Below are 26,031 nucleotides of genomic sequence, written 5' to 3' on the forward strand. Positions count from 1 at the left end.
AATAGGACCATTCTTACAAAAATAAAGACAGTATGAGCCGCTTGCAGTACAGTGTTTGTTTGACATGCGTCTACATCTACATCTACGTAGATATTCCGCAAGCCACCGTATGGTGTGTGGTGGAGGGTACGCTGTACCACTGCTTGTCATTGCCCCTCCTGTTCCACTTCCAAATAGAGCGAGGGACAAACGGCTGTCTGTAGGCCTCCGTATGAACCCTAATTTTTTTGTATCTTATAGTCATGGTCCTTAAACGCAGTGTATGTTGGTGGCAGTAAAATTGTTTGGCAGTCAGCTTCAAATACCGGTTCTCTAAATTTTCTCAGTAGTGTTCCTCGAAAAGAACGTCACCTTCCCTCCTGAAGCATCTCTGCAACAGTTGTGCTGTTCGAACCTACCAGTAACAAGTTCAGCAGCGTGCCTCTGAATTGCTTCAATGTCTTCCTTCAGTCTGACCTGGTGCAGATCCCAAACACTTGAGCGGTACTCAAGAATAGGTCGCACCAGTGTCCTATATTTGGTCCCCTTTACAGGTGAACCACTCTTTCCTAAAATTCTCTCTATAAACCAAAGTCGACCATTTGCCTTCCTTACCTCAGTTTTAACATGCTCATTCCACCTCTTATCGCTTTGCAATGTTTTACCCAGATATTTAAATGACTTGATTGTGTCAAACAGGATGCTGGTAATACTGTATCCAAACATTGCAGGTTTCTTCTTCCTACTCATTAGCATTTACTTGAATTTTTTTCTACGTTTAGGGCTACCTTGTATCTTCCTTCCTACAGTCACTCTCACTCAACTTCGACACCTTACCATACACTATGGCTTTACCAGCAACCAACTGCAGATTATTGCTCATTCTGTCTGCCAAATAATGATGGCCGTGTCTGATGAACACTCACTGTCGAGGACAACATAGAGGGTTCTATTATTGAAGAAGTCTTCGAGCCATTCACATATCTGTGAACTTACTCCTTATGCTCGAACCTTTAACAGCCTGCTCTTTGCTAAGAGTGTGTTCACTTGGCCCTTTCAGATAACAATAACCAGTGTTTGTCATGGTACAATGCATGCATGCTACAGTGGTAAGTATAAACCCAAGTCACTGGTCATATACTCGCCGGCCGCTGTGGCCGAGCGGCTCTAGGTGCTTCAGTCTGGAACCGCGCTGCTGCTACATTCGTAGGTTCGAATCCCGCCTTGGGCATGGATGTGTGTGATGTCTTTGGGTGGGTTAGGTTTAAGTAGTTCTAAGTCTAGGGGACTGATGACCTCAGATGTTAAGTCCCATAGTGTTTAGAGCCATTTCAACCATTTGTCATATACTTACCCAGCAGATAGTTGTTACAAATATCAATGTTTCTGACTTGCTATGAATTTTCACCTCCCCCCATGAACCATGGACCTTGCCGTTGGTGGGGAGGCTTGCGTGCCTCGGCGATACAGATGGCCGTACCGTAGGTGCAACCACAACGGAGGGGTATCTGTTGAGAGGCCAGACAAACGTGTGGTTCCTGAAGAGGGGCAGCAGCCTTTTCAGTAGTTGCAGGGGCAACAGTCTGGATGATTGACTGATCTGGCCTTGCAATATTAACCAAAACGGCCTTGCTGTGCTGGTACTGCGAACGGCTGAAAGCAAGGGGAAACTACAGCCGTAATTTTTCCCAAGGACATGCAGCTTTACTGTATGATTAAATGATGATGGCATCCTCTTGGGTAAAATATTCCGGAGGTAAAATAGTCCCCCATTCGGATCTCCGGGCGGGGACTACTCAGGAGGATGTCGTTATCAGGAGAAAGAAAACTGGCGTTCTACGGATCGGAGCGTTGAATGTCAGATCCCTTAATCGGGCAGGTAGGTTAGAAAATTTAAAAAGGGAAATGGATAGGTTAAAGTTAGATATAGTGGGAATTAGTGAAGTTCGGTGGCAGGAGGAACAAGACTTCTGGTCAGGTGACTACAGGGTTATAAACACAAAATCAAATAGGGGTAATGCAGGAGTAGGTTTACTAATGAATAGGAAAATAGGAATGCGGGTAAGCTACTACAAACAGCATAGTGAACGCATTATTGTGGCCAAGATAGATACGAAGCCCACACCTACTACAGTAGTACAAGTTTATATGCCAACTAGCTCTGCAGATGATGAAGAAATTGAAGAAATGTACGATGAAATAAAAGAAATTATTCAGATAGTGAAGGGAGACGAAAATTTAATAGTAATGGGTGACTGGAATTCGAGTGTAGGAAAAGGGAGAGAAGGAAACATAGTAGGTGAATATGGATTGGGGCTAAGAAATGAAAGAGGAAGCCGCCTAGTAGAATTTTGCACGGAGCACAACTTAATCATAGCTAACACTTGGTTTAAGAATCATGAAAGAAGGTTGTATACGTGGAAGAACCCTGGAGATACTAAAAGGTATCAGATAGATTATATAATGGTAAGACAGAGATTTAGGAACCAGGTTTTAAGTTGTAAGACATTTCCAGGGGCAGATGTGGACTCTGACCACAATCTATTGGTTATGACCTGTAGATTAAAACTGAAGAAACTGCAAAAATGTGGGAAATTAAGGAGATGGGACCTGGATAAACTGAAAGAACCAGAGGTTGTACAGAGTTTCAGAGAGAGCATAAGGGAACAATTGACAGGAATAGGGGAAAGAAGTACAGTAGAAGAAGAAGGGTAGCTCTGAGGGATGTAGTAGTGAAGGCAGCAGAGGATAAAGTAGGTACAAAGACGAGGGCTGCTAGAAATCCTTGGGTAACAGAAGAAATATTGAATTTAATTGATGAAAGGAGAAAATATAAAAATGCAGTAAATGAAGCAGGCAAAAAGGAATACAAACGTCTGAAAAATGAGATCGACAGGAAGTGCAAAATGGCTAAACAGGGATGGCTGGAGGACAAATGTAAGGATGTAGAAGCTTATCTCACTAGGGGTAAGATAGATACTGCCTACAGGAAAATTAAAGAGACCTTCGGAGAGAAGAGAACCACGTGTATGAATATCAAGAGCTCAGATGGCAGCCCAGTTCTAAGCAAAGAAGGGAAGGCAGAAAGGTGGAAGGAGTATATAGAAGGTTTATACAAGAGCGATGTACTTGAGGACAATATTATGGAAATAGAAGAGGATGTAGATGAAGACGAAATGGGAGATACGATACTGCGTGAAGAGTTTGACAGAGCACTGAAAGACCTGAGTCGAAACAAGGCCCCCGGAGTAGACAACATTCCATTAGAACTACTGACGGCCTTGGGAGAGCCAGTCATGACAAAACTCTACCAGCTGGTGAGCAAGATGTATCAGACAGGCGAAATACCCTCAGACTTCAAGAAGAATATAATAATTCCAATCCCAAAGAAAGCAGGTGCTGACAGATGTGAAAATTACCGAACTATCAGTTTAATAAGCCACGGCTGCAAAATACTAACGCGAATTCTTTACAGACGAATGGAAAAACTGGTAGATGCAGACCTCGGGGAGGATCAGTTTGGATTCCGTCGAAATGTTGGAACACGTGAGGCAATACTGACCTTACGACTTATCTTAGAAGAAAGATTAAGAAAAGGCAAACCTACGTTTCTAGCATTTGTAGACTTAGAGAAAGCTTTTGACAATGTTGACTGGAATACTCTTTTTCAAATTCTAAAGGTGGCAGGGGTAAAATACAGGGAGCGAAAGGCTATTTATAATTTGTACAGAAACCAGATGGCAGTAATAAGAGTCGAGGGGCATGAAAGGGAAGCAGTGGTTGGGAAAGGAGTGAGACAGGGTTGTAGCCTCTCCCCGATGTTATTCAATCTGTATATTGAGCAAGCAGTAAAGGAAACAAAAGAAAAATTTGGAGTAGGTATTAAAATTCATGGAGACGAAGTAAAAACTTTGAGGTTCGCCGATGACATTGTAATTCTGTCAGAGACGGCAAAGGACTTGGAAGAGCAGTTGAACGGAATGGACAGTGTCTTGAAAGGAGGATATAAGATGAACATTAACAAAAGCAAAACGAGGATAATGGAATGTAGTCAAATTAAATCGGGTGATGCTGAGGGAATTAGATTAGGAAATGAGACACTTAAAGTAGTAAAGGAGTTTTGCTATTTAGGAAGTAAAATAACTGATGATGGTCGAAGTAGAGAGGATATAAAATGTAGACTGGCAATGGCAAGGAAAGCGTTTCTGAAGAAGAGAAATTTGTTAACATCGAATATAGATTTATGTATCAGGAAGTCTTTTCTGAAAGTATTTGTTTGGTGTGTAGCCATGTATGGAAGTGAAACATGGACGATAACTAGTTTGGACAAGAAGAGAATAGAAGCTTTCGAAATGTGGTGCTACAGAAGAATACTGAAGATAAGGTGGATAGATCACGTATCTAATGAGGAGGTATTGAATAGGATTGGGGAGAAGAGAAGTTTGTGGCACAACTTGACTAGAAGAAGGGATCGGTTGGTAGGACATGTTTTGAGGCATCAAGGGATCACAAATTTAGCATTGGAGGGCAGCGTGGAGGGTAAAAATCGTAGAGGGAGACCGAGAGATGAGTACACTAAGCAGATTCAGAAGGATGTAGGTTGCAGTAGGTACTGGGAGATGAAGCAGCTTGCGCAGGATAGAGTAGCATGGAGAGCTGCATCAAACCAGTCTCAGGACTGAAGACAACAACAACAACAATGAATTTTCACTTCCAAGCAACAACTTCATTCAAGCTATGGTAGATGTAAGAGTTGTTTGAACGGTTTTGTTGTTTCTGCTTTCAGTTCTACAACCAGACCTGTAATTGTTAACACAATGTTCTTCATACAGTTCAGTTGCAATATTTATTCAGTTATCTAAATTGAAGGGGGAAGGGGGAGAGTGGCTGCATCAGGTTTTCTTGAGGAATCAACGGCAGCAAGTGAAAATGTGTGCTGGACTGGTAATTAAACCTGGATCTCCTGCTGAGATAGTCAGTGCAGTTGTGATTAACACTGTATCCTGGTTGTGTAGTGCTTAGTGGAAATAAATAAATAAATAAATAAATAAATAAATATGGCATGGACAAAATCTAAATGTGACAGGTGACAAAAAGGGAAAAGTAAAAAACATTGAGTAGGTTAATCCAATGCTTCATACTGATGCATCTGTCACTGCATTGAGATGTATCAGACAATGATAAGAGATGCTCAGACATTCGGTAATGTGCCATGATGTAACAACCTCCCTTCCCCCTATCCCCCATTACTGCCTCTAAAATATAAGTTAGCAAAATTATATTGACCCAATCCCCAGTTCCCCTTCTGAATTTATGCCCATTGTCGTACAGTGGTGAGACTGGAAATTTGACACAGAAGTAATAGTATAGAAGAATTCTGGATGTATATCTCTGATAACAAAAATATTTATTCTAGAACTCTTAGTAATCATTAAAGAACGAAAATACTTTGCACTGGCAAAATGTTGAGGTCTGTTTATTAATGATGAGTAATGTACCATGTTATATGAGGTCTGTTCCTTATTTTTTAAGAATATCTACTCAGTTTATAATTTTGATGCCGTGTAAAGCAATGAATATAGCTGCTGTGAATATTAACTGGTGAAAATCTTATTTAAATGAGTGTACTATAAGTATAGATAGACTGAGAGAGAGGGAGAGACAGCTTGTGATGCTCGAATAAGTAAGTTAAACCTCAGTAAGTGCAAAGGAAACCTTGTGAGTAGTTTGGAACTAAATGCAACAGTGCAAAGCAAATGACACTTTGTGGCTGAGTACAGCTAGTTCACTTTAAAACACTTTGCTGTGGATATCTGCTTTAATGGAAAGGAAAGCAAAAAGAAAGCACACATTTCTAATATGTGTAGAAATTGGATATACGTTATACTCTCCTGTGATGTTCAATCTGATCCCCATTCTCCATCCACCACCACCACCGTCAGACTCTGTCTTCACGTGCTCCTGCCCATTCTCTCTGTCCATATCTTCCTTTCTATTTTCTGTGTCCATTTCCTCCTACCCCTCTGCCCATTTCCTCTTTCCCCCTTTCTCTGATCTTGAGCGTTGTTTATTGTTATTGCAAATTCATAGATAAAACTTTCCTGTTTGCTAACAATATTTTGATATTGTATATTTTAAATATATATTTATATAAATAATGATGTAAATAAAATAGAAAGAAACTTCCACATGGGAAAAATACATTAAAAACAAAGATTCCAAGACTTACCAAGCGGGAAAGTGCCGGCAGACAGGCACAATGAACAAAACACACACACACACACACACACACACACACACACACACACACACACACACAGAATTACTAGCTTTCGCAGCTGATGGTTGCTTCTTCAGGAAAGAGGGAAGGAGAGGGAAAGACGAAAGGATGTGGGTTTTAAGGGAGAGGGTAAGGAGTCATTCCAATCCCGGGAGCGGAAAGACTTCCTTTAGGGGGGGAAAAAGGACAGGTGTACACTCGCGCGCGCACACACACATATCCATCCGCACATACACAAACACAAGCAGACATATTTAAAGGCAAAGAGACTTTTTGCCTTTAAATATGTCTGCTTGTGTGTGTGTGTGTGTGTGTGTGTGTGTGTGTGTGTGTGTGTGTGCGCGCGCAGCGTGCGAGTGTACACCTGTCCTTTCTTCACCCTAAAGGAAGTCTTTCCGCTCCCGGGATTGGAATGACTCCTTACCCTCTCCCTTAAAACCCACATTCTTTCGTCTTTCCCTCTCCTTCCCTCTTTCCTGAAGAAGCAACCATCGGTTGCGAAAGCTAGTAATTCTGTGTGTGTGTTTGTGTGTTTTGTTCATTGTGCCTGTCTGCCGGCGCTTTCCCGCTTGGTAAGTCTTGGAATCTTTGTTTTTAATATATTTATATAAATACATATTAGAAATGTGTGCATTCTCTTTTCTTTCTTTTGCATTTAAACAGACTGAGCCCCAGCAAAGCATTGCTGAGTACAACTAGTACACAATAAAATTCAATGCATTTGCTTCATATTTTTGCAATTTAGTACCAGTTTACTCACAAGGTTGTTGCCTCAGCACTTACTGAGGTTCAGCTTAGTTATTCGTGCCTCTCTCTCTCTCTCTCTCTCTCTCTCTCTCTCTCTCTCTCTCTCTCTCTGGCTCACATTTGAAAAATAGTTGACCAGGCACTGGGTGGTTATGTACCCAGTACAACAGTTCATAATGGGAGGGACCTTCCCTGGTGTACAGTCACTGTAAAGAAACTGAGACTACTGCATAATAGCTGGAGATATGCTGAATGAAACACGTTTGGTTGTCGAGAGGGCAGTGCATGGAGCCTTCAGGGAATACCTTGGCAAAATATTTTCAAATGATCTTTCACAAAACCCAAAGCGATTCTGGCTGCATGTAAATGCTGTTAGTGGCACCAAAGTCAATGTCCAGTCCCAAGCAAATGAGGCAAGAACTGAAATTGAGGATAGCAAAGCTTAAGCTGAAATGCTTACCTCTGTTTCCAACCCCAATTTCACTCTTGTACCACTGAAAAAATGAGAGAAATAATTATTAATGTCAATGGTATGCAGAGGCAGCCGACAATGTTAACATTGAACAAATCTCCAGGGCCCAATGGAATCCCTATCAGTCTATATTGAATTTGCGGCTGAGTTAGCCCATCTTCTAACTAAAATCTGTCGTAGATTCCTAAAAAAAAAGTGGCAGTAGTTGGAAGAAAGCACAGGTCAGACTCATCTTCAAGGAGGGTAGTAGAAGTGATCCACAATGCTACCACCCAGTAATTATGAGGTTGATACTTTTAGAACTTTAGAACATATTCTGAGCTCAAACATAATGAGGTTTTTTTTTTAACAGAATAACCTCCATGCCAGCCAGTGTGGATCGATCATGTGAAACAACACGCAGTTTTCTATCGTGACATACTGGAAGCTTGGGATCAAGACAAGCTGGTAGATGCAGTATTTCATGATTTCTGAAAAATATTTAATTCAGTACCAAACCTGTACTTATTGTCAAAAGTACAATCACATGGATTACCAAGTGAAATTTGTGACTGGATTAATTACTTTTTGGTTGGGAGGATGCAGCATGTTATTGTAGATGGAGAGCCATCCTCAGATGTAGAAGTAAATTCTGGTGTACCCCAGGGACATGTGTTTGGATCCTTTCTGTTCGTGTTTATGTTAATGATGTTCCAGACAGAATTAATAGTAACTTCAGACTTTTTGCAGATGATGCAATTATCTATAAAATAACGAAGTAGTGTCTCGAAAGAAGCTGGTGACTGTCATGAAGGGGCGTTCATGGTCTACAACCAGTTTATGATATTCCTTGGCCATCATGGTGCCTTAGATGAGGTCCAGTAGACCCATGGATGTGCATGTGAATGTTCCCCATAGCATAATGGAGCCGCCACCATCTTGTCACCATCCCACAGTACAGGTGTCAAGGAGCTGTTCCCCTGGAAGACAATGGATTTGCACCTTCCCACCGGCATGATGAAGAAGGTGTTGGGATTCATCAGTCCATATAATGCATAGTTGGCAATTTGGTGTCAACTTTGGCACTTTCAGGGTTATCAGCTGCGGAGGCACATCATTAGAAGTGTTCTTTGTACTGTGTGTATACATTTTCACTCTGCCTAGCATTAAAGTGTGGTGTTAGTTCCGTCACAGTTCACCACCTGTTCTGTTTTACCAGTCTGCCCAGTCTATGACATCAGCTGTTCATTTTGTCCGGCGCATCCACTGGGGTCCAAGGGATAATCAGGTTGGCACTGGTGCCTTGATCTTGGCCTTCAAGGGTAACACATTGACCAAGAAGGTCAAGGTGATGGTCTACTGCTGTGATGTAAAGCCGTATATCCCTTCCCTGATGCAGTGCTTTAAGTGCTGGAAGTTTAGCTATATGTCTTAACAGTGAACTTCCAGCATCACATGTCTGGCTTGTGGATGTCCTTCGCGTCCTAATACTCCCTGTGACCCACCTCCCATCTGTGTCAACTGCAGAGAGCACCATTTGCCTCACTCCCCTGACTGCAGGATTCTCTAGAAAGAAAGGAAAATAATGGAATACAAGACCCTTGACCGGCTGACCTACACTGAAGCTAAAAGGAAATTTGAGTGCCTACATCCTGTACCCTCCCCCCATGAACCATGGACCTTGCCGTTGGTGGGGAGGCTTGCGTGCCTCAATGATACAGATAGTCGTACCGTAGGTGCAACCACAACGGAGGGGTATCCGTTGAGAGGCCAGACAAACGTATGGTTCCTGAAGAGGAGCAGCAGCCTTTTCAGTAGTTGCAGGGGCAACAGTCTGGATGATTGACTGATCTGGCCCTGTAACACTAACCGAAACGGCCTTGCTGTTTTGGTACTGCGAACGGCTGAAAGCAAGGGGAAACTACAGCCGTAATTTTTCCTGAGGGCAGGCAGCTTTACTGTATGATTAAATGATGATGGCGTCCTCTTGGGTAAAATATTCCGGAGGTAAAATAGTCCCCCATTCGGATCTCCGGGCGGGGACTACTCAGGAGGATGTCGTTATCAGGAGAAAGAAAACTGGCATTCTATGGATCGGAGCGTGGAATGTCAGATCCCATAATCGGGCAGGTAGGTTAGAAAATTTAAAAAGGGAAATGGATAGGTTAAAGTTAGATATAGTGGGAATTAGTGAAGTTCGGTGGCAGGAGGAACAAGACTTCTGGTCAGGTGACTACAGGGTTATAAATACAAAATCAAATAGGGGTAATGCAGGAGTAGGTTTACAATGAATAGGAAAATAGGAATGCGGGTAAGCTACTACAAACAGCATAGTGAAAGCATTATTGTGGCCAAGATAAATACGAAGCCCACACCTACTACAGTAGTACAAGTTTATATGCCAACTAGCTCTGCAGATGACGAAGAAATTGAAGAAATGTATGATGAAATAAAAGAAATTATTCACATAGTGAAGGGAGTTGAAAATTTGATAGTCATGGGTGACTGGAATTCGACAGTCGGAAAAGGGAGAGAAAGAAACATAGTAGGTGAATATGGATTGGGGCTAAGAAATGAAAGAGGAAGCCGTCTGGTAGAATTTTGCACAGAGCATAACTTAATTATAGCTAACACTTGATTCAAGAATCATAAAAGAAGGTTGTATACATGGAAGAATCCTGGAGATACTAAAAGGTATCAGATAGATTATATAACGGTAAGACAGAGATTTAGGAACCAGGTTTTAAATTGTAGGACATTTCCAGGGGCAGATGTGGACTCTGACCACAATCTATTGGTTATGAACTGTAAATTAAAACTGAAGAAACTGCAAAAAGGATGGAATTTAAGAAGATGGGACCTGGATAAACTGACTAAACCAGAGGTTGTACAGAGTTTCAGGGAGAGCATAAGGGAACAATTCACACGAATGGGGGAAAGAAACACAGTAGAAGAAGAATGGGTAGCTCTGAGAGATGAAGTAGTGAAGGCAGCACAGGATAAAGTAGGTAAAAAGACGAGGGCTAGTAGAAATCCTTGGGTAACTGAAGAAATATTGAATTTAATTGATGAAAGGAGAAAATATAAAAATGCAGTAAATGAAGCAGGCAAAAAGGAATACAAACGTCTCAAAAATGAGATCGACAGGAAGTGCAAAGTGGCTAAGCAGGCATGGCTAGAGGGCAAATGTAAGGATGTAGAGGCTTATCTCACTTGAGGTAAGATAGATACAGCCTACAGGAAAATGAAAGAGACGTTTGGAGAAAAGAGAGCCACTTCTATGAATATCAAGAGCTCAGATGGAAACCCAGTTCTAAGCAAAGAGGGGAAAGCAGAAAGGTGGAAGCAGTATATAGAGGGTCTATACAAGGGCGATGTGCTTGAGGACAATATTATGGAAATGGAAAAGGATGTAGATGAGGATGACATGGGAGATGCGATACTGCGTGAAGAGTTAGACAGAGCACTGAAAGACCTGAGTCAAAACAAGGCCCTGGGAGTAGACAACATTCTATTAGAACTACTGACAGCCTTGGGAGAGCCAGTCCTGACAAAACTCTACCACCATCTGGTGAGCAAAATGTATGAGACAGGCGAAATACCCTCAGACTTCAAGAAGAATAAAATAATTCCAATCCCAAAGAAAGCAGTTTGGTAATTTTCACATCTGTCAACACCTATCAGTTTAATAAGTCACAGCTGCAAAATACTAACGCGAATTATTTACAGATGAATGGAAAAACTGGTAGAAGCCGACCTTGGGGAAGATCAGTTTGGATTCCATAGAAATGTTGAAAACACGTGAGGCAATACTGACTTTACGACTTGTTTTAGAAGGAAGACTAAGGAAAGGCAAACCTACGTTTCTAGCATTTGTAGACTTAGAGAAAATTTTTGACAATGTTGACTGGAATACTCTCTTTCAAATTCTGAAGGTGGCGGGGGTAAAATACAGGGAGCAAAAGGCTATTTACAATTTGTACAGAAACCAGATGGTAGTCATAAGAGTGGAGGGGCATGAAAGGGAAGCAGTGGTTGGGAAAGGAGTGAGACAGGGTTGTAGCCTCTCTCTGATGTTATTCAATCTGTATATTGAGCAAGCAGTGAAGGAAACAAAAGAAAAATTCGGAGTAGGTATTAAAATCCATGGAAAAGAAATAAAAACTTTGACAGAATTACAATGTCATTGGCGAAGCTCAGAGACGGCAAAGGACTTGGAAGAGCAGTTAAAAGGAATGGACAGTGTCTTGAAAGGAGGGTATAAGATGAACATCAACAAAAGCAAAACGAGGATAATGGAATGTAGTCTAATTAAGTCGGGCGATGCTGAGGGAATTAGATTAGGAAATGAGACCCTTAAAGTAGTAAAGGAGTTTTGGTATTTGGGGAGCAAAATAACTGATGATGGTCGAAGTAGAGAGGATATAAAATGTAGACTGGCAATGGCAAGGAAAGCGTTTCTGAAGAAGAGAAATTTGTTAACATCGGGTATAGATTTAAGTGTCAGGAAGTCGTTTCTGAAAGTATCTGTAGGGAGTGTAGCCATGTATGGATGTGAAACATGGACAATAAATAGTTTGGACAAGAAGAGAATACAAGCTTTTGAAATTTGGTGCTACAGAAGAATGCTGAAGATAAGGTGGATAGATCACGTAAGTATTGAGGAGGTATTGAATAGGATTGGGGAGAAGAGAAGTTTGTGGTACAACTTGAATAGGAGGGATCGGTTGGTAGGACATGTTCTGAGGCATCAAGGGATCACAAATTTAGCATTGGAGGGCAGTGTGGAGGGTAAAACTCGTAGAGGGTGACCCAAGAGATGAATACACCAAGCAGATTCAGAAGGATGTAGATTGCAGTAGGCACTGGGAGATGAAGGAGCTTGCACAGGATAGATTAGCATGGAGAGCTGCATCAAACCAGTCTCAGGACTGAAGACCACATCAACAACAAACATCCTGTACGTATCACATTGTCTTAACACTGCTGCTACAACAGCTCTAGACCATCACTTCTGACAACTCCCGTCACCTCTTTGAGCCGGAACACTACATCTGCCCCCTTGATGGTGGGCGTGAGGTCACTTTCCTCCCTATTGCTTCTGCACCACCTACCTCGGGAGCACTGCCCCCTCTCAAACCATTGTGGACTCAATTCCCCACTTCTCAGCCAGAGAAGCGTCAGTCTTCTTCTGCTCCTCTCACTAGAAAGGGGTCCCGTGGGTCACTCCCTTCCCAGGCTTCTACTAGTGGGAAAGATGACACCCGCCAGTGGCTGAAGCGCCCAAAAGCAGCTGGTCATAGGGCTTCACGATCAGCCTCAGTGCCGGAGACTGAATCACTGAAGCCCTCCCAGCCAGAGAAACCCAAGGAGCAGTGACAGAAATCCAAAAAGAAGACCCCCAAGACCAAGGGAATTGCAGTGGCTCCCACACCACCGCTACCTACAAGCTCTGTGTCTGAGGATGAGGTGGAGATTCTGACCCTCAGACACAATGGTTATAGACTGCTCAGGAAATAAATCGGTGGCAGCAGGTGACCCTGAGGCGTAAACTGCCTCATTGAATGTTCCCTGCCTTCCCAACCTCCTGATCATGTTATCCTCCAGTGGAATTGCGGTGGTTTTTTCATCATCTTGCTGAACTACAGCAATTGTCAAGCTTTACACCTGCTTTCTGTGTTTCCCTCCAGAAAACCTGGTTCCCGGCTATGCAAACCTCTGCCCTTCGCGGCTACAGGTGATATTACAAGAATCGTAGCAAATATAATAGTGTGTCAGGTTGAGTTTGCATCTGTGTCCTGAATTCAGTATGTAGTGAACCTGTGCCTATTTAAGCTGAGGTTGTCTGGATACGGACGATGTAGGAAATAACTGTTTGCAACATATATCTCCCTCCAGATGGTGCAGTACCACTGAACATATTGGCTGCACTGATTGATCAACTCCCTAATCCTTTCCTACTTTGGGGAGATTTTAATTCCCATAACCTCTTGTGGGGTGGCTCTGTGCTTACTGGCCAAGGTAGAGATGTCGAAAATTTGCTGTCCCACCTCGGCCTCTTAAATATAGGGGCCCACACTCATTTCAGTGTGGCACATGGGCACATATTCGGCCATTGATCTCTTGGTTTGTATTCCTAGGCCTCTCCCATCTATACACTGGAGAGCACATGACGACCCGTGTGGTAGTGACCACTTCCCCATCGTCCTGTCACTCCCCCAGTATTATGCTCATGGATGCTTACTTAGATGGGCTTTAAACAAGGTAGACTGTGTAGTCTTCACGTCTGCTGTCACCATTCAATCTCCCCCACGGGGTGCCATCGATGTTGTGATTGAGCAGGTCACTACAACAATCGTTTCTGCGGTGGGAAATGCGATCTCTTGTTCTTTAGGGTGCCCCCGGCAAAAGACAGTCCCTTGGTGGTCACTGGAAGTTGCTGAGGCAATGAAAGAGCATTGGTGCGCTCTACAGTGCTTTACACAGCATCCTTTCGTGGAGCCCCTAATAGCCTTTACGTGGCTCCGTGTCCGTGTTCGCTAGCTTATAAAACGATGGAAACAGGAGTCTTGGTAGAGGTACGTGTTGACCATTGGTTGCCATACATCACCTTCCCAAGTCTGGATGAAGATCAGATGTATCTTTTGGGTGCCAGACCCCAACATGTGCCCCTGGCGTTAACATCAATGGCTTGTTACATACGGATGCAAACGCAATTGCCAAGCCCTTTGCTGAGCACTATGCTCGAGCCTCTGTGTTGGAGAACTACCCCCCCCAGCCTTCCGCACCCCCAAACGGCGGATGGAAAGGAAAGTCCTCTTGTTCACTGCATGCCACAGTGAATCCTATAATGTTACAGTTACAGAGTGGGAGCTCCTCAGCTCCATTACACATTGCCCCAACACAGCTCCTAGGCCAAATTGGATCCGATGTCAGATGATTGAACGTCTCGCATCTGACTACAAGTATTATCTCCTCATTGTCTTCTGCTGGATCTGGTGCGATGGTGTCTATCCATCGCAGTGGGGGGAGAACACCATCATTTCTGTGCTCAAACCCGGTAAAAACCCGCTTGATGTGGATAGCTATTGGCCCATCAGCCTCACCAACATTCTTTGTAAGCTGCTGGAACGTATGTTGTGTCGGTAGTTGGGTTGAGTACTGGAGTCGCGTGGCCTACTGGCTCCATGTCAGGTCAGCTTCCACCAGGGTCGCTCTACCACCGATAACCTTGTTCCTCGAGCCTACCATCTGAACAGCATTTTCCAGATGCCAACACCTGGTTGCCATCTTTTTTGACTGATGTAAAGCATAGGATCCGACCTGGCGACGACATGTCCTTGCCACATTGTATGAGTGGGGTCTCTGGGGCCCGCTCCCCATTTTTATCCAAAACTTCCTGTCGCTCCGTATTTTCAGTGTCCAAGTCGGTGCCTCCCATAGTTCCACCCCTATTCAGGAAAATGGTGTTCTGCCGGACTCCCTTATTTATTGTGTCTCTATTTTTAGTGGCTATTATCGATCCAGTAGCAGGTGTAGGGCTGTCGGTCTCACCTTCTCTGTGTGCAGATTACTTCAGCATGTTGTACAGCTCCTCCAGTACTGGTGATGCTGAATGGCACCTGCAGGGAGACACTCACAAGGTGCAGACATGGGCTGTAGCCGATGGCTTCCAGTTTTCAGCCACGAAGTTGGCCGTCTTGCACTTATGACGGCATCGCACCATTGATCCTGAACTTTACCTTAATGATGGTCCACTCTCTGTAGTGGAGACATACTGATTCTTAGGACTGGTTTTAGACACCCGATTTACTTTGCTAACTAATCTTCACCAGCTTACATGGAAGTGCTGGCAGCATCTCAATGCTCTCTTCTGCCTGAACATCAACAACAGGAACAGATAACTCTACGCTGTTGCAGCTCTACAGAGCCCTTGTTCAATCCTGCCGTGGCTATGGGAGTCTGGTTTACGGTTTGGCAGTGCTCTCAGCGTTGTTTACTCGACCCGGTGCAGGACTGTGGTGTTAGCCTAGCGACGGGAGCTTTTAGAATGAGTCTGGTGACAAATTTCCTGGTGGGTCCAGAGTCCCTCCATTGCAGACCCGATGTGCACAACTGCTCGCCAGTTATGTTGCACACATTCGTAGTTCTCCTGAGCATCCAAATTACTGTCTCCTTTTCCCACCTGCAGCAGTTCATCTCCCACAATGGCGGCCCAGGTAGGGCTAATAATTGCAGTTCGCATTCTGTCTGAACTGGAGTCCTTCTCCTTACCACCTCTATTTCAGGTCCCTTTTTGTGCACCTCCATGGTGTACACCTCATCCGAAGCTTCGTATGGACCCTCTGCATGGCCCTAAGGACTCCGTTAACCCCGCCACTCTTCGCTGTCACTTCCTCTCCATTCTTTATGTGTTCCGGGGCTCTGAAGTTGTTTACAATGATGGCTCGTTGGCTGATGGTAATGCTGGCTTTGCCTATGTCCACAGAGGCAGTGTTGAACAGCATTCCTTGCCCACTGTCTGGTGTGTATTCACTGCAGAGCTTGCGACCATCTCTCGTGCACTTCAGTACATCCGTTCCTGTCCTCGTGGGTTGTTTCTTCTCTGTTCTGGCTCCCTGAGCAGCTTACAAGCTATCTATCAGTGCTACCCTCACCCTAAGTTGGTAGTGACCATCCAGGAGTCCATCTCTGCCCTGGAACGGTCCAGTCGTTCAGTGGTGTTTGTGTGGATGCCACTACACGTCAGAATCGCAGGCAACGATCTTGCTGACACGCTGGCCAAGCAAGCTATGCGGAAACCACTTCTGGAGATGGACATCTCTGAAACTGACCTGCGTTCTGTCTTACTCCGCAAGGTTTTTCGGCTTTGGGAGACTGAATGGCATAACAGTAAGCACAACAAACTGCTTGTCATTAAGGAGACTGTCAATGTGTGGGAGTCTTCCCTGAGGGCTTCTTGCAGGGAATCAGTTGTCATTTGTCGGCTCACAATGGCCATACATAGGTAATACATGGTTATCTCCTCTGTCGTGAGGACCCACTTCAGTGTTGCTGTGGCTCACAAATGACCCACATTTAGCTGCTCTGAGGTGGACTATTAACTTTCCCAGCACCCTACCTTCATTGTTGGGTCACAGTGCCTCAACAGCAGCTTCTTTAGTTTTATGTTTTATTCATAAGGGTGGGTTTTATCATTCGATCTAATTTTTAGCGTGTGTCATTTTTCTCTATTTTCATGGTCAGCCAGCCATGGTAATCTGCTATCTTGTTGTAATCTCTTCTACCTCTTTCTTGCATCTCTCTGTGGTTCTCTTGTCCTCTTTTGTTCTTCGTAGTGTTTGTTGCCTTTCTGTCGTCCTTGTCATATTTCCTTCCTTTCACTATTGTGCTTTACATCTTGTTTGTTTTCTTCTTTCCTCAGTATGATTATTTTAACAGGAACAAGGGACTGATGCCCAGGCAGTTTGGTCCCCACCCCCTTTCAAACCAACCAACCAACCGCCCGCCCACCCAAACTTATCTGGCAGCTTCCTGTAGGCAGTTCCTCAATGCAGCTTCCTGTAGGCAGTTCCTCAATGTTCTACATGTCCTCAGTGGTACTTCCTGGGGGTGCTGATCGAACCACCCTCCTCCGTTTGTGCCTGCGCCTTGTCTGTTCAAAACTAGACTATTGGTCCTTTATGTGTCAACACACCCATCCCTCTTACGCCGTCTCAACACTGTCCAGCACCGTGGCATCCATTTGGCCACAGGTGCCTTTTACACCAACCCAGCTGAGAGTCTGTATGCTGAAGCTGCTGAACTACCACAGTCCTACTGCTGTGACTTTCTCCTCAGCACGTATGCACGCTGTTTGTCTGTCGTGCTTGGCCACCCATCCTATTCCTCCTCTGATGATGATTCCTTTGAACGTCAGTGTGGGACTCGTCCTCCTTCTCTGTTACCTACTGGAGTCTGCTTTTGGCACTTGCTACAGCGACTTAAGTTCTCACTACCTGCAATGTTCCTGGTGGGTGTGAACCCTTCATCAACTTGGGTTCATGAATCGGCCTGTGTTAACCTTGACCATCATTTGCTTCCTAAGTACACTACTCCAGCCTCAGTCTGTTGCCTTCAGTTTCACGACCTTAGCACGGAACTTAGCGATAGTACCTTTGCATACACTAATGGCACTCGGGCTGACTGTGGGGTAGGGTGTGCCTTTATCATTGGCACCCGTGTCTTTAGATATTGGCTTCCAGCACACTCCTCAGTATTTACAGCTGAGCTCTTGTATCAGGCCACAGAGTACATCCTGCGACGCTGCCTTTTTCAGTTGTGTCCTCTGCTCAGTGCCCTTCATTGCCTATGTTCGCTGTACTCCGTCCATCCCTTAATGCAGCTAGTCCAAGAAAAATGTCAACTGCTCACTCTTGGTGGAGGCAGGGTGGATGTTTCTGTCTGTTCCTGGTTATGTCGGTTTGCCAGGAAATGAGGCTACCAAAGCTGCAATGCTAGTACCGCAGCCCGTGAGTACCTATATTCTCTCTGATGATATCTTTGTTGCTGTATGTCAGGAGATGGTGTCCCTTTAGCATCACCAATTGTCCTCCCTCCATGGGAATAAGCTCCGGCTGATTAAGCCTCTCCCAGCAGCTATGACGACCTCCTCACGGCCCTCCTGCCAGGAGGAGGTTATTTTAACTTGGATGCATATTTGGCACTGCCTTTTTAGCCATTGTCATTTGCTAATTGGTGCTACCCACCACTTTGTACACATTGCACCCAAGTTTTAACTGTGCGCCACTTACTCATGGACTGTCCATTTTTTGACGCTTTACGTTCCCGTTTGGGTTTGCTGTCTGAGTTACAGGCCGTTTTAGCAAATGATGCACAGGCTGTTGACAGTGTTTTGCTTTGTGCCCATGAAAGCAATATAGCAAAGGCCATTTAAGTTTTAGTTTTAGACCTCCATTTCAATATGGTGTCTTTTTGAGCCTTTTTTCCACATGCTTGTTTTTAGCTGTCTTCTATTATGTCAGTTGGGATTGACATATAGTCGTTTTTTAACTCCTCTGTCTCAGAGTTCTATAGTTTTGACTTAGGCACAAATGACCCCAGTTGTTTTTGCACCCTAAAACAAGCCAAACGTGAGTGATACCAGGCTTCCCTGCCAAATTCTGCCAGGTTCAACGAAAGGTTTGGGCCGTGATAGAGTTTGTCATTGAAATCCTTGGTACCTCAAAATGGATATTTCGTTTGCATGAAGTTTAAACTCAATTAATGGAATGAGCTTCCAGAGTGGAGGCATTAAGTGACTTTAATTTGGAAATGTAGTCTGAAATGTGAGTCAAGAAGTGAATCTCTCAAGTCAAGATTTCAGTTCTGTAGAAATATGCAGAACAGGTCCCTCACACAGTACCTTGCAAAATCTCTCAAGAATTTTGTAAACCATTGGAGTACGTAAAACCTATGGAAACGACTACTCAAATTGCTTTTGAAGATATGATGACGTGGTATTTCATGTAAAACTGAACAGTAGCACTGTGAGAAGCAAGATAAATTATAGGATTACCGCAGTGATTTTTAGCCTTTTCTTGTTGTTACTCTAAGCCGGTTATGTTGCTACTCGAAATAATATATCAGTATGAATCATAGATAAAAGTTAATGAAAATGTGTGAGAAAGCAAATGCAGTAATTTGAATGTAGCATACACCATTAGTGCGAGGAACAGTCTCTCTCATGAACCATCTTCACATTATAACATAGGAACAGATAGAAAAACAGGGCAAAGGACAGTGGCCTTGGTGGGATTACTGCATCATATATTATAAGCAAAAAATTCAATGAATAGCTTTTGGGGGAATATGTTCAAAGCAGTTGCTGATGGTGTTTGATAAAATGCAAGTGTGTTGTTCTAGAAAATGTGAAATTTGTAGGCAGATGTTATTTTAAAATGTGATTGACTGTTGTCATTCATGTAGTTTGGACAAAGGTTTTCTGTTCAGCTAATAAGGTTGAATTATTGCACAAAAAAATAATGGTAACTTAAAATTGTATGAGACCTACACCAGTGAATTTTATGTTCATGAAATAATTACTGTATAAAATACTGTATTGCAAGTAAGACCAAGAGGACTTTGCTTGGTTGATATGTAATGCAATACATGTTTTGACATTTAATAGATGTTTCCAAAATTAAAATTGTCGTGTAGAAGGATTGCCTACGAACAATTATTTTTAGAGAATGAGAAAAGAAAACTAGATACTTCTTAAAAGAAATTATACTATCTTCGAAATTATCTTGGTTTTAACATTTAACTTGTGGTCACTATGATTCAAACTGGATTTGTGTATAATGTTAATTGAACAGCTATAACACACAGATTTTTTTTCTTTTTTCCCCCTTGATCTGTCAGTTTGTGAAAAATGGTTTGGTCGTCATTTGTTTGAACATAGAGTAATTTTAAATTCCTCATAAACTGCTGAAGATCAGCCAAAGAACATTTTTAATGTTTTCAGGTACGCCAAGTGAAAAATGATCCTTTCACACTCACCAAGTGTTTAACAATTGTGTCAGAAATGATGCAGTCTCCAGATGTAACTGGTCTGACACCACAGCTTCGCAGTCTGCTGGACAATTTTGTTTTAAACAATTTAGAGGTATTGCATCACATTCATTTTTCATTCTGTATTTTTATTTTGTGACAGTAATTTATTTTTGGTAATCGCTTTGAATTAAATAGATAAATGGAACGGAGAATAACTTGTTTCACTGGTAAAGGAAATGGTGCATGATGGTTAGAGTTTTCTTTATATGGTCATTAGTTGGATATCTTGTTAATGTTGCTTAATTGATTAGACACATCTGTTTAAATACCTTAACGTTATTTTACTTTACTGAGAGTAGCACGGGGTAGAGTTAGAATGATTAATTGGGAACCAGTACATAAACCATCAGTGAGTGAATGGAGTGGGAAAACAGTAATATACTTTTAGATTTTGGGGCTCAGTTATTTAAGAAGGTGACAAGCAAATAAAACACTCACTGCATTACTTTCAGAGAGTGGAGTAAATTAAGAACAGATGACACTCTACAAGATGCGTTCTGTGTGTTTGGCCAAATATCATGTTACAGAGTAAGAGCTAGTCATTTAATTTTCCAAATAACTGAGTTCCATTTCTTTACTGCAGTGTTTCAGCTGAGTGAGTATCCTAGGTTAACTTATTAATTTGTATACGGAAGGATCCAGGTTCAAATCCTGAACAAACTGCTGTGGTTTCTCTAAAATATAACTTGATGTCAGTATAATGCAGTTATTACCCCATTTATTGGTCCATTGATATCATTCTGTTTGGAAATAAATTGAAACAAGGTAAAATGTAAAAAATTATGAAATGAATTTGTGAGAGGCACATGTTATAAAATGACCCCAACAGATGTAGTGGAGAAGAGCAGTCTGTACTGATTTCATGTTGTGAAGATTCCTGCCCCTCTTTCACATGTCTTTTAGTATCAGTTGTCTCTGATATTTCGTTATGTATTCATTAACTATTACTTGGTAGACTTACAAATAAAATTTCAAACATTCTGTTTCTTTATTTCAGGTGCCAGATGTGGAAGTCCTGAATGCAAGGATTCGTACTTTGGCTTTATATTCTCTGTGGGATGTAGAACTTGCTAAAAAGTACATGAATCTCTTCATGTTTTATTTCAATGTACGTTAATTTTACCAAATTTCTACAGCAAATTTTTAAAATATTTTGATTGAATTAAATATGATGGTTAAAATTCCTAGCTGAAATATAGTGATATGAAGCAGATTTGAGCAGTGGATAGACCAGGTGTCGATAACCAAAGTGCCTACAGGTCATGAGATGACTGCTGGTCATGAAAGCAATGAAAAGTTAATGAAACTGAGTGGATGGTCATGAATTTTGTTTTATGTGTAAAGCAGATGGGGTTCTAGAACGGAGTAGCAAGTTAGCACTACCCCCAGAAGTGTTGTATCCAGCTGTCTATTTAACAAAAAATTACAAGGGTTGGAACTTAAATAGTGGCAACTATTTATTCACAACCGATACAAAAGAGTTACATGTTTGCACTAGTAACTGTCCTTCAGAGTAGTCACCAGCATTCTGTAGAACCTGTTGCCAGTGATGCGGAAGACATAGTATACCGTTAGCAGAGTCTGTTCTGTTGATGGTGCGAATGCAGCAGTCTAAAGTTAGGGCAATTCTCGTGTACGACTGTGATGGTGTTACCCTAACGCCCCAGATCACGTAAGAAACAGATTGACCGTCCTTACGACGGAACAGGCAACCATAAAAATAGTTTTCCTGTCGGTCAACAGATGTCGCAGGCGACGATACAATGCTAACTGACCTGTCCATGTCGCGGAATTGGCAATGCTGTATCTTCGGTGACGTGAATGACGCTGATTTGTGTTCGGCTAGAGCGCTGCGCGTGAATTGCATTCGTCACGCAGCTGACTGTAGACCACGATTGGCTATGGTTTTTCCCGTGTTTTCAATCGAAGAATGTAGATTAGCTCCTGTAATTCTACAAACCAAGTTTATTTCTACTTTTGGGATACTTCTCACAATCATATGCAAAATGAAATAAATGGAAAGTAACACACAAACATTTCTCTGTTTAAATGCAGACTGTATTGCAGTCGCATAGGTTTTACACTCGCCTTCCATGCCATCTATTTCCTCTGTGTTATACAGCTCTTCTGATTTGGATTATGGTGGTAAGAAAGATCTCCATGTGGAGGTTAACACTAGAAAATTTTCAAAATCTACTCAACGTCTTTGAAATATAATCTGTTAATTTACTGACAAATATTGCACTGAGCAGTGGGTTTCGCTTCCTGACATTACTGACATAATTATTTTCCTACGCCATTTGTTTGCTTTGTCAAAACCAGTGGGCAAAATAATCTTATCCCAATACCAAAGATTTACATCGTAGCTGAAACTAGAAGTCTGCGCGGACAAGAAAAATTCCGCCGTCCGTATGTGCACCGCATCCACAAGATCATTATCCACATCTGCCACGTTGCTTGTCCGCATTCTTAGATATTAACGTATTGTAAAGCAGTTTAACCCACCACTGCTCTGAAGAGAGACTTGTGCATGGCCTGAATTTTTGTCTGCTGATGTCCGCACTTGGTTGTGAAGCGAATTAAGGTTTGACATATTTCAGTGACACTCATTTCAAATTTAAACTCTTTTACTTTGCATGTAACTTATCGCAAATGATGTAAGAGTGGCACAAAACGATGAATTTTGGATTGTTGTTGAAAGGGGGCTGCAAATGCGGCATGTGCAGGTGAAAGCATGTTTTTCGAGCATATTTTCGCGGTGTCAACTTTGAAGAGCCACAGACAGCAAACCATAATTATGTTAAAAATTTACTTTGTACAGTTTAAAGGTAACCCGCAAATATTCGCAACAGACGTACGCTTTTATCTGCAACACAGTTACTACTAGGGATATCCGCACTCGAGCAGACCTGTTACTGTAAGTAGTGTTGTTTTCGGGTGAAAGCTGTATGAGGATTATTAGCGCACAGATAAAAAAAAAATTAAAATAGGCAGCATCTATAGTGTGCATGCTATGCTCGTTATCTTCTATTCTCTTCCCTTCATTCCAGTATAAACGGTTGTTCACATGTATAAACGAATGGCGATGAACATTGGCTAATTTTCTATGAATACTTATTTGCAGCAGTGTAAACGAGGTTTTACACTTGTTCACTTCATTCGCTCTAGTAAATACCAGGATTTAGAGGGACTGATGACCTAGCAGTTAGATGATGGCTATTATTCATTTATTCTACTGTTGCAATTTCAGCTGTAGAGCCATTTTAAAGTACCAATGGAAAGGTCTTGTAAGGTAATGCTTCTTAAATTGTTTACCAAATGTTACCACACTACAGAAGAATACTGAAGATAAGGTGGATAGATCACGTAACTAATGAGGAGGTATTGAATAGGATTGGGGAGAAGAGAAGTTTGTGGCACAACTTGACTAGAAGAAGGGATCGGTTGGTAGGACATGTTTTGAGGCATCAAGGGATCACAAATTTAGCATTGGAGGGCAGCGTGGAGGGTAAAAATCGTAGAGGGAGACCGAGAGATGAGTACACTAAGCAGATTCAGAAGGATGTAGGTTGCAGTAGGTACTGGGAGATGAAGCAGCTTGCACAGGATAGAGTAGCATGGAGAGCTGCATCAAACCAGTCTCAGGACTGAAGACAACAACAACAACAACCACACTATGCTTTGCATTTTGTTATCCATATCTTATATTGGTTTCAGTTTTCACATTGCACACAAAAATGCCTCTACAGTCAAAATTACGATAGTGAAGTGAATACACAGTTTAAAAAGTCCAAATCACAGCAAAGATTTCATTTAAAAATTATATCATATGATTCTTGTACAGGAAGGGCTGCCACGTTATATCAGAATATAAGATCGACAAAATTTATATAGGATCGAATGCTTAGGGCTCTTTATCAATTCTTACTCGTAACTAATTAATTGATTTACCTGAATTTAAAATCCACTTGCGTAACCTTGATTTATCTTTGACGGGAAAGCTGAACATTTTTAGTTCAGGATTTGTTCGTCTTCTCCTTCCATAGTTGATATACTCACAGTCCCTCAGCATGATGACTCGATCCACTACCACCGGTATGTCACAAATAGCTGTACTTCACAGACGCCAAATAGTGGAAAGCTGCACGCGTTCGGCCGATGTTGCCACATATTTCACAGAACGGAGTACCATCTAATGGTTGATTCCACAAGTAAGAGTGTGATGCTGTTGCCGCCTGGTGGCCGTTCCCTGACAAGGGTTGCCTGCTAGACCATGAGATCGGGCAATCTGTTTCTTACGTGATCTGGGCTAACGAATTACGTTCTATCACGGCAGACTTTAAGTTCACAGTATTACTGTTCGTTTTTGGAGCACCACCTGTGATCAGCTTTGCGAAAGAAGCGGTGACACTTTCTGCGCAACCCACACATCATTTTCAACGATAATGTGGAGGTGCATGCAGCACAAGCTGTGGCTTCTCTGCTCGGCCAATGGAACTGGGAAGTACTGTACCATCCACCATACTCCCCGGACTTAAGTCCTCACGACTTTTATTTGATTCCGAAGCTGAAGGAACCACTCCATGGCATTCACTTTAGAACTTTTCCAGAGGTTTGACAAGCATTAGACCGCTCCATTCGCACCATCAACAGAACAGGCTCTGCTAATGGTATACTCCGCGCCTTCCACATCACTGGCAACAGGTTCTCCACAACGCTTGTGACTACTTTGAAGAACAGTAACAGGTGCAAACATGTAACTCTTTTGTATCAATTGTGAATAAATAGTTGCCACTCCTTAAGTTCCAACCCTCGTATATGTGTGCTGAGCCCCTGCTAATGCTGTTTGTAACCTTTGGTGGCAGTTTGGATTGAGATGTGAGTTCAGTGAGCTGTATGTGATGTATATTCCTAATGTAAATGATGTTTAAATTGTAGCTATACCTGTAACAATACAAATGAGTCAATTTTTATTCTTGAGGTAAGGTTTGAAGTTCTGTGTATGCCAACACAAACTACTTCCATTATCATGATTGTATTCAGCCTATAGTGCTAATAGAATCATGAACATAAGTGCACACACATTCATTTCACATTATTTTATTTTTATTATTCTATTGTGTATATTTTTTAATTATTAGTATTATCATCATTATTTCATCTTTTTAAAATTGTTAATGTTTGAAATCTCGGAGGGCAGTTTTGCTATTCATTGCCGCAACAGGTTATGTACACTGTGCAGGACTGAACCCAAGGTACTCGTATTTACACTTAGAAATCTTTAGATTTCGTTGTGGGGACAGAGTGACAAATTAACAATCATTTGAAATAATTTCCCATTAATTTAAAGATTAGTTACACATGACAGTCCAATACATGTCTGTTTCAATACCCTACAAACCACTGTGAAGTGCATGACAGGGTATTTCACATTGTACCTCTTATTAAGGCTTCTTTTGCCTTAGTGCCTCTGTGCATGTAGTAGTTATTTTAATCTTGTCTTCATGATCGCTACGGAACCAATATGTGGGGACTTACAATACATTCTTATTAGTAGGGACTGGAAAATTCACATGCATTTACTTTGTTTGTGAATGATTAGATGCATAAATTTAAACGGTTGTCATGTTACATGAGTGAAGACAGACAGATTATTAGTTCTTTGAAACTGAATGTTAAAAAAAGTGCTTGTAGGAAGCTTTTTGACTGGAATGTTTGCTTTTGCAAAAACTTCAACACCTTTTTCATTTTAAATGGCTCCGCCCCCACCCCTATTGTATTTAAACTTTCTAAAATGATTGTTCTGTTGGAAAGCAGTGCATTTTCCCGCCAGTTAAGTGAGTGCGTCTCTGATATAAAGTATTTCTAAACATTATTTATCTTTTTCTGGCCAAGTTGAAGACTAAAAAATTTGCAGACTACTAATTTTGACCTCTCTTGGGCATTTGTAACCCTACCACCCATGCTTAGCAACACTACA

The 26,031-nt window shown here is 42.1% G+C and overlaps 1 protein-coding gene across 2 annotated transcripts in view; it reads left to right on the forward strand.

Moving 5' to 3' along the window:
- LOC126355018 (condensin complex subunit 3) overlaps positions 1-26,031 on the forward strand; it is a 196,918-nt gene that overhangs the window by 107,714 nt on the left and 63,173 nt on the right. For both annotated transcript variants that reach the window (XM_050005161.1, XM_050005162.1), the window contains exons 11-12: positions 19,963-20,103; positions 21,049-21,159. In XM_050005161.1, the coding sequence (XP_049861118.1) occupies positions 19,963-20,103; positions 21,049-21,159 (252 nt within the window). The remainder of the gene's footprint in view (positions 1-19,962; positions 20,104-21,048; positions 21,160-26,031) is intronic.

This window comes from Schistocerca gregaria, chromosome 3 (assembly GCF_023897955.1).
Source record: "Schistocerca gregaria isolate iqSchGreg1 chromosome 3, iqSchGreg1.2, whole genome shotgun sequence".
In the NCBI taxonomy this organism is placed as follows: Eukaryota; Metazoa; Arthropoda; class Insecta; order Orthoptera; family Acrididae; genus Schistocerca; species Schistocerca gregaria.